General features: G+C 36.2%; 1 protein-coding gene across 2 annotated transcripts; it reads right to left on the bottom strand.

Moving 5' to 3' along the window:
- LOC109840248 (protein ABHD17B-like) lies at window positions 319-9,199 on the bottom strand. 2 transcript variants are annotated; one of them, XM_020408818.1, is made up of 6 exons: window positions 8,733-9,199; window positions 2,858-2,894; window positions 2,530-2,766; window positions 2,397-2,444; window positions 991-1,445; window positions 319-724 (listed from the first exon to the last, which is right to left on the bottom strand). In XM_020408818.1, the coding sequence occupies exons 1-6, from the start codon at window positions 9,059-9,061 to the stop codon at window positions 658-660; spliced, it is 1,173 nt and encodes a 390-aa protein (XP_020264407.1). In that variant the 5' UTR covers window positions 9,062-9,199; the 3' UTR covers window positions 319-657. The 2 variants fall into 2 exon arrangements, with proteins under 2 accessions (XP_020264407.1, XP_020264408.1); XM_020408819.1 differs by having other exon boundaries at window positions 319-715; window positions 8,733-9,061.

The following is a 10,157-nucleotide window of genomic DNA, read 5'->3' as shown; positions in this document are numbered from 1 at the left end:
TCCAATAAAAGATTTTTAGCCCTTCTCTCAACTGCTTTATTAACGAGAGATAATAAAACTAAATTAAAGGAAAAGAAAACCATAATTCTATCAAAAACCATAATAAGTTTACCGATATGGTGGTAATTACATTCTATCTGGTACCATCAAAACCAAAACCTTTTCAGATAGAAACTAAATAATGATAATAAATTTCGCCAAGCAACTTCCCTCATTCTGAAAGATCACATAATGCCCGAAATATAAGACATGAGCAGGTCACAAATGTAGTAGGCAACTTCAACAAATTAGTACAAAGCATGTGATGCAGTTTGACAATAGAACTTAAAAAAAAATCTATAAGACAAGCAGAATCTTAGTATATAACAAAGTGTTTCAAGAATCATTAGAAGAATGTATTGCTGATTGTCACACTCATCCAAATATAACACCAAACGTTCGCAATAACTACAAATGACCAAAGACCAAAAAAATTGTCAATTTGCAAAGAAGTATATATTTCACAATTTGATGATAAAATTAACATCACCAAACCTTTTCTATAAATAGAGCACGAGAAGATGTGCTCATTATCACCATCAATAACTCATCAGATCAAATCAATTAGAGAAAAAGAGGGGGAAGGAAAGAAGGAGGGAGGATAAAATAGATACAACCTCATGCACCAGATGAAGAGGGGTCCTTGAGACAGTCGATGTTGCATAGTCCAACTGACCTAATCAAGCTGCCACCATTAGATTACAAACAATCAATAAACAAACAAACAAGAATATCTGGATGTGTATTTGGGCGTGCAAACTATAGCAGAAAAGAAAATATTAAACACCTAATCATAAAAATGATATGGACATGTGCATATGAACCATTTAATATTCCTCACTTGAGGATCCTCTGGTGTTCGTCACCTGAGTAGTAAACATTTTCTCTATATGCAAACAAAATTAGTCGTATATAAAACCGTAGCCAGGATATTTTTAAGTTTTATCTTACCGGTCAATACTTTTTCTTGGTTTGTCTGGTAGTCGTTGATCCTCGCCATCATTTCCCTTATCGGAACTATCAACACTTGTCCTTGATTTCTCTTTCTTCTCGATGCTGTTTCTTGGTTTCTCTTTTCTATCAGAGCTTTTCCTTGGCTTCTCTTTGCGATCAGTGCTTGACCTAGATTTCTGCTTCTGGTCAGTACTTTTCCTGGGGAACACTAAAATGTCAGAAGAACTTGTTCTAGGAGCATCAGAGAGTTTCAAGCTCTCGCTTGATTCAGCTTTAGTGGTTTGTGACTTTTCAACGGTAGAGACAAATTTTTTTAAGTGTCTTATGTAGTCTGGAAAGAGTTCCAAGTTACAATGGTTCCCTCCATTAATCCATAGAGGCTCATATTTTTCTTTACAGAGCTCCCAAAGCTGCTTCCCGTGGGAGCAATCCACAACATCATCTGCAGTTCCCTGCAACAATCATAACAAGACAGCCTTAATAGGGTAGTCAAACAGTAGGACACATTATTCGACATTCATATGACTATGTTCATACAAGGATCCACCAAAGAAATATGAATAATACATCTAATGACTCCAGTTTTCTGGGGAATATGATGATTACAAATCTTGAGGCTAATAAATCAGTAATCACGGTCAATTTTATGTGTGACTCATTTATTACCTAGATATGAACTATTTTTTGCATTACTTGAATTATTCGTGCATATGAATCATGGTCCACTACTATGAGTCATAAAGATGATGATTACAAATCTTGAAAAATACATCCAACGATACCAATTTTGTGGGGAAGATGATAACTGCAAATCTTGAGGCTAATAAATCAGCAATCGCGGTCAATTTTATGTGTAACTCATTTATTAGCTAGATTTGAATTGTTTTTTGCATTACTTGAATTATTCATGTGCATGAATCAGGGCTCACTACTATAAGTGATAAAGAATATATCAGATATTTCACATGTGAAGATTAAACAACGATTATTAAACATCAGAGTGTAGACTCCTGTAAAGTTTTCTCAATTTGGTGCTTTGTAGTTTGTTGGTCTATTTGAACAGAGTTGGAACAAGCATTTTGTCTGCCTATGAAGTTCTTAGAAAAGTTTTAATTATCAAAGAAATATTGCCATCAAATACTTTCTACAAAAAGAATGTGAGTTATGAATGTCTGCATACTGAAAAACTCTGGACAGATGAAATAACCATGACTATGAAATGTCACAATAAGATTTGTACATACCTACTCAAGTATACAAGGGGAAAAGCACGAGTAGAATTAATATAGCATTCAAAACTTACATTCCCATATAGGACTAAAGAATCACAACTTGAAAAATCACCCAGTTTTGCTATGGAAAAAAATAATAATAACCAAAAGCATCAGACTGAAGTAACTTACATGAATTACTAGAACAGGACAGTTGACAAGTGGTATTTTATCAATGTTCTGCAAATACAACAAAAAGTCGTGTTTAATAATAGAGAAATATTTAAGAGTCGTAATAAAATCAATAGGATTAAGAAAGTTGAACCTTGTATATGTCAAACCAATATGTATTCTTTACAGGATACATAACACGCAGGCCAGATAGAATAGGACTATGTAGAACAACAGCTCTTAAATGAGATAAACGAACAGCTAAGTCCAATGTGGGTCCACTTCCAACGGACTGACCATACAGAATAATATCCTCAGGGCAGATTCCATAAGTGTCTACCAGGCATCTGTATGCTGCTTCTATATCAGCATAAGTATTTTGCTCGCTTGGCTGCCAGTAGAGGATGACATAACTATAATCATATATATTACTTTAGGAAAAAGATAAACCTCAACATCTATAGAAATAACTTCTCACAAACCTTTCCAGATGACTGTCCATAGCCAGAGTAATCATACCTAGAATAGAAAGAAAGACAATATTAATTAATGTATTTTTACTATATAGCCTCCACACACACACACACACACAGAGAGAGAGAGAGAGAGAGAGAGAGAGAGAGAGATCATGAAGGAATAATTCAGGGCAAGGCGAGAGAACAAGCCAGGTTACATCTCAGATTCCTGAAGATTTAAATCGGAAAGAATCTCCATGTAAACAATATCAATAACGGATAAATACAGTATGAAAGGTTAAGGTGCAGCTAGTTTTTCCCTTTTGACTAACAAGCAAAAAAGTCTGAGAGTTCTTATTCATTGGGGGAAGGGGGTGTAGGTCGGTGGGATTTACAGATCAACATTGATTGTTTGTATGTTCTGTGAAATATGGTGTAAAGAAAGGCACTAATATAGAGGTAAGTCATAGAACCATATTATACAAAATTGGAAGATATAGACACAATAATCTTTACATCGCAACTCGTTTTTGCAAATTTACATCTCATTTGATTTTTTGAACTATTGTTTTCTACTTAGAAGGTAAAAAATATAGAAAATTTTATTTTCTTATGACAGCTACCAAAGAGCTCTTGAACGAAGAAGGCTTCCCTCATTTGGGGCAGGGTTTCCTTTTTCCTCTGCATGCATATGTCCATGGGTTGGGGCTGCCTCAGGAAAGTGCAGTAACACTTCTCCTAAATGTGCCGAAGCTCCCACTTCTGGATGTGCATGTGACAGTAATACTCTTTTCATCTACCTCCCCCCCCCATTTCATTAATAGATTATGAGTGGTGGATAAATGGTGATCTAAGTTGCATGGAAACGGGTACGGGTACTGGTACGGGTGCAAAACTGTAAAATGTAGGGTATGGGGACACGACTACATATATATATTGAATTAATACGGTACATAAGATAAAAAATTTCCCCTCCCTCCATGTGTCATTAGAATTAAAATTCCGATCACATTTTTGAGTTTCTTTTATCATATTGATTATCGTGAATTGTAAACTACTTATTTTTTTTACTAGACATCTAAACGACCCATTAACTATATAGTTTTAAGCTTGGGTATGGACTGAAACGAATCCGACCGGTATCTCATTAGTTTCAAATGACGGATGTGAAGTGTAAGCTCTACGTCCAGGAAATCTTTGAAAAGTGTTTTAAATTAACACATATATCATATAATTGAGTACATATTGTAATAAATGCATGCATATATTCAAGAAGTGTCCATGAAGTTTGGGTACGGAAAAGTGTCGGGTACGTGTCCGGTACGGGTACGGCTTCATTATAGAAGTACCCGGGTAACATAGATGGTGATGCTTGTTTTTGTTTTCAGGGGGTTGGGGAGTTAGGAATGACATGGTATAAGTTTTGCAAGGCTAAAACGACAAAGAGAACCCTTTCCAACCATATTCCATATTAAGAATTCCTTACTACGAACTAGGCAGATCAAGTAAACGCAGCACTTCCGTACATTAATTAGATTTGTGAATTTGTCATTCAAAATATTGAATTGCAACTTCTTAATCTCAGACTTTAATGCATCTAGAGCTCGCTAATTTTAAAATACAACCAGAGTATCCAATACCAATTCAGTAAACATCTGATTATCCATGTATGGATATGCTATACGATAGGTACTCCTTTACCGGAGAACTTGTGCGCTATGGATTAGGAGCTTGTTCCATCTCTGAATAAATATATAATCCAGGACAGTCAAAACATAATCCACTAGTAACCTACTTTCCAAATGGATGGCACCTGATGCATAAAACTAGAAATCATAGGCAAAATGAGCACAAAAAATAATGCATGTGCTTCAATTTAAGTAGTGTACTTTTAGTAACAAAACCTTCAAGGAGAATCATCGCGTATGATTTCTGTATCATTTCATTCCTTCCAAAGCTTGGCAGTAACATTTTACATCACAAACCGTTATAAAATAACATTAAATGATTTGCTACAAACACTCCTCGACTGTCTGTGTTGGAAAAGAACTTCAGAGCAAAAATGACTTGCTAGGCAAGGCAGGACAAGTATAGGTTACATACCAATGTTTAAAATATGCTGGAACTGGGTAATGATCACTAATACATGACAATATATGAGAGTTTCAAATACTAAAAATTTTTACATGAGAGAAGAAGAAGAAAAATAAGATTAAGGAATAGAAATATTATGGATAAATAGACTTATTCTACGTACCGATACTTCCGATTCAAAACTCAAGAAAACCCTACTGATAGTAATGACCGTAAAATTGATACCAGGATTTCAAACATGGTCAATGCATATTTTTAAACTGTCAACTACACGGTTTGGCCCAAGGATCACTCTAAACCAAGTGTTAGGGCGTCAATTCAGATAACCGGTTGAAACCTTTATAAATAAAAAATTACAATAATGTGAACCAATTAAATATTGCATTACATAAGGAAATATAGATGTAAACAGTGGACAACATATAAATAGCGGTCTATCTCGCGTATAATCCTGCAATCACTCCTGTAAAGAATCAAAGAATGTCACTCTTCTCCAAGAAAAAGTCAGATTTTTAAGGTAATATGATGTTCCCCATTACAAGAACCTATTCAGAGTGAGAAGCATTTCAGATCCGAATTATTACATGCCACATTTGGACTATTAAGCTATTAACCATACTTTTGAGTTTTTTTTTTTCCAAACGCAAGAATATCAACATGAGCATAATGGTTTATTAAAGGGTGATAATGATTTGGACGCTATCAGAAGAGTGAATTTATACCTCTGATGGGCATACGAAGTATAAGATGCCACAATTTTATATACTCAAAAGCTACTCGTATAGGTTTCTACTGGATAACATTGTGCTTATACACCACTGCTTGACCTATGCAGTCACCGCTGACCTTTCTAATGCTAGCTTGCATCACTAAATTCTCTACTGGTGACAACATGGACTTGTATGATCAGAAGGATAGAGAACGTGAGCTGAAATACGTAGTCCAAGAAACTTTTTGGTAAAAGGCTTCTTGAAGAATTTATAAAATCCGGACCCTAAGTCATGATGACTAACCAAAAGTTCAGGCAGCTATGCGATGAACTTAAAATGTTTGCTTCAGTTTCAAGCTCCAGATGAAACGAGGATTGAAGGAGAAAAAATGCCCAAGGATACCAAAGCAAATATAGCATGAAAAACAAATTAAAAAATGGTTTTGATGGTTTCAATTTAAGCTCTATCATAGTAGTAGATATGAAGGAATGTTCTCTGATGAGCCCAACACTCTTGTGGAAACATTAATCAATGCTACTTATATATAGATACAAATCTCATGTTTATTTTCCTGCTTTTGCAATTATGATCCAGTTTCCTAATTTGTTCCCCAAAAAGAATAAACTTTTTTCTTTTGTATTTCATGGTCGTTTTTTCAAGTATGATCCATTTCCTTCTTATGATCAGTTTCCTAATTCTTTACGTAACATGCTAATTTTATAGATGGACTCTAAAAAGCAAGCCATTATTCATAGAAGAAGCTACGTTTCTGGTCAACTTACCCTTATGTCTCATATTTATCTTAACTAAATGATAAATGAATAAAGAGCTTCAACTTTTACTTTCAGCAATAATAAAAAACAACAAGTAAACAAGTCATTTATTGTCTCTGCATGAGTTTCTTCCGACAGCAATAGCAGACTATGGACGTGGAGACTATGTAAATGCTACAACCAAAACATTGGAAAGAGAAATTTTGAATAATTGTGATGCATCACAGACCCCGGATGGATCCAATGTCGCATTTACAACAGCAAGTTCTAAGAAGCAGAATTAGGATGCTCAGGAGCCACGATTTTTAGACTTTTGTGCAATTGAAACCAACAGTAGAGAGAGCAAAATGAAAATCCAAAAGCTCCAGAAACATAATATAGAATATTCCTCAAATGGTATACCCAATCTACATTGTTGGGAAAAGATAAGGTGAGAGAATGACCCAGTACTTTCCCCATCCAAATAGGCTCATCTACAGACCTTGACTATATAATAAGTATTGTAGAAACATAATGAGGTTTTATGCTTGGTTGTGCACCAAAAGTCAAATCTCTAAGCTGATTTCAAAGTGCTAAATGAGGAAACTAAATGTGTAAGGTGACATGAATTATGCTCGTTGGCAGATAGGAAACTACCATATAAGTTGAGTCACTCTTCAACCAAGAAGCAAACCTCAGAAAAGCCTCCTGAATTGAAGATGTTTAGTTTCATTGCTTATGGAAAGTGCTTCTATGGCAAAACTAATATCTCACCCTAAGAAAGCAGGCACCAAAAAGCCTTTGTTTTTTAGAAGCCATGTTTTCTAGCTTCTCTCAATCGCAGAAACTAAAATCTCACTCATGTGGTCTCTCTTTTGTTTTCCTAATGCATGACCTTTCCATGTAACTTATGTCAAACTGAGTGGTAATTTCTCCTTTCTACTTTTCCGACAAACACATATCTTATCCGATATTGCTCTCTCAGAAACCAGCTATAATCCAAAAATTTTCAAATTTTTTTTTTAGATATTCTCGCATGGCAAGCTATATTAAGTTAATGACATGCTATATAGAGTGAATGCCAAGCTATGAGACAGCGAAGTACTCTAATTAAACGCATATGTTTTCTTTTGCACACTGATCTATTGCATTTGTATTACTCTATATTATTTGTATAGGGCGTACTGCTTTTTTTAGTAATACATAATGCCAATGAGAAAAAGAAAGGAAGAAAAGAATAGAATTGGAAAAGGAACTTTCTTTCAAGAACAACCTAAAAGTAATCTCAAAATCCCTCCTTCACCATATGATTAACCCCCATCGTCTAAGGCTCCAAGCTTTTCCAATCAATTGTGTCTTTCCAATCAATTGTGTCGACTATACGCAGAAGAATCCAAGAATTAGCAAAATGCCAGGCTCGTTTTCAACCGGGCATCAATCAAGCCTCAAAGTTGGAATCAAACTCCTTAGACAAGGAAAATGCTTGCAACAGAAAGGCTTGTGGAAAATCATGTAAGGCCACTAGGAAGACAAGAAAACCCATATTATGGATCATGTAGCTTCAGGTCATGCAACCATGGGAACAGTCCTCCCAACTCTCCGTCAGTAACCAGTCGGAAGGACAGAATTTGTGATTTTGTCAAAACTATGCATGAAGTTCCAGCCGTTGCAGTCACTCTATAACACAAAATTATTGTCTTCGTATCTTCAAAAAAAAAAAAAAGGAAATGGAATGTTCTCTCTCTTAAGAAAATGAAGCACTTACATAATATAGAGGACAAGTAAAATCAAAGAAGAAAACACAGTCTATAAAGAGAAAAAATTGGAGAGTCTAAATTAACCTCAGAGCATGTCTAGATTCAATCAAGCAAAATATTCTCTCTCTTAAGAAAAAGAAACAAAATATTATCACTGTATACCTACCACTACCAACCCGTAAAATCAAGATGCGGGGTACAATAATCTTGCAGGGAAGGCTTATCAAAACCCCTAAATTAAGTATATTCAAAGACCAAGCTCTTTGTTTATAGTATTTTTTGATAAAACACTAAGCTCCAAACGAAAGTCAATCACATAAAAAATCAATATTCCTTCTTTCGTAAAAGAAAAAAAAAAGAATCTCAATCTCCATCAATCCAACAAAAGGAAACCGTTGAAAAACAAATAATCCAAATAACAAAGAGACATCTTCTCTTTTCTAACAAATTCAAATTCCTGTTTCATTTTACACCACCGAGTCTCTCCCAATCAATCCGCACGCATCCAAACAAAAGAAAAAAGGAATCAATCTTTTTCAGATAAAACACAGAAAAAATAGCGAACAAACTAGAGAATTAGAGTTCTTACGCCATGAGATTAACTCGGAGATGAACGCTAAGCTCGACAAATAGCTCATACATCTGGCCAAGGTCCGCGGCGTTCCCATGAGAGTAAAGAACAGTCAAGCCAGCTCCTTCCACCTCTTTGGTCGCCAAATTAAGGTTTTTGATGAACATCGCCACGATCTCGTTCCCTCTTCTCGTCTTCACCCTCGTCACCTCCACTCCCTCTCTCCTCGGCACTCCACTCATCCTCAGCTTCCCCTCCTCCGATTCGGACTCTTCCAGGGTATACGACGGTGGATTTGGCGGGAAGAAGGCGAACTTGGCGGCCATTGATGACGTGACTCCCCCCATGGTGGAGAGATTTCGGATCGCTGGATGTTTTTGTTATTGGTTTGATGAGAGGATCGGCATGTGGATTAGGGTTAGGGTTTAGGGTTTAGGGCTTCGGGGGGGTTTTTGGGAGAAGGGGAGATGACTGGGGAGGAGAGGGGAAAGAGGAGGAGGAGGAGGAGGAAGGAAGGGAGGGAGAAATATACGCGTTAATTGAAGTTTATTTTCGAAAATATATGCTGTCCATGTGAAAAAAAATACTGAGAATGTGGAGAATTTTCGAATAAGACCCTGACATTCTGTTAATGCATGTTGTGATGCCGAGAATTAGGAGAATTTTTTAAAATAGGCCAGTTTGGTTAAATATTTAGCAAAACCGGCCTCTTTTTTCCTAGCTAACCAAAGCTGACTAAAAAAAATTCGGTTTTGCTAAATTCAGTTTTCAAAACACACAGGACTAGTAGTCCCATGTGTTTTGTGGTCACTAATCGGTCACTAAACAAGAAGCTCAAAATCTACGGGACTAGTAGTCTCGTGGATTTTGTGAACATTCAGCACACGAAGAAATCTCAGCCAATAAAATCTAGTAACAAAAAATCCAACCAAAATTAAGAAATACTCAGATCACTAAACCCCAAAACCAATTCCAACAAAAACTTAGCTGAACTGCATCCATATTAAGCTCAAATCATCCGCAAACAAGAACAACAACAACGAAAGATTCAACTTTACAAAATACTCATCAGAAATCACGACCAAATAATTCAACCCACATGGAGAAAATAGGAAATTGACCTGAAATGTGAGAAGGGTTCTTAATCTTCTTTCCAGCGAGTCCGCCGCCCTGGGACCCACCGCCGTTAGCACCTCCTTCACTAGGTAGACATAAATGAATCCTCCTTCGCTGAGTTACCTCGAGATCTTGAACCTGTTCTCATTGATCCAAACATCACTGACGCCATTGACGACATTGTAGAGAGCGTCAGACCCGAGAACGAGCATCACATGTTCTTCTCTCGCTTTTTCCCTTCTGCTTGTTGATTGATTTGTTGTCTTTGGAGAATTTGTTCGATTCAAAGACGGGATATTTGAAGGATATTTTGATCTTTATGGATCC

This window comes from Asparagus officinalis, chromosome 5, assembly GCF_001876935.1.
Source record: "Asparagus officinalis chromosome 5, Aspof.V1, whole genome shotgun sequence".
In the NCBI taxonomy this organism is placed as follows: Eukaryota; Viridiplantae; Streptophyta; class Magnoliopsida; order Asparagales; family Asparagaceae; genus Asparagus; species Asparagus officinalis.
Note: the sequence above shows the minus strand (reverse complement) of the source record. Positions and strands in the feature narration are given on the sequence as shown.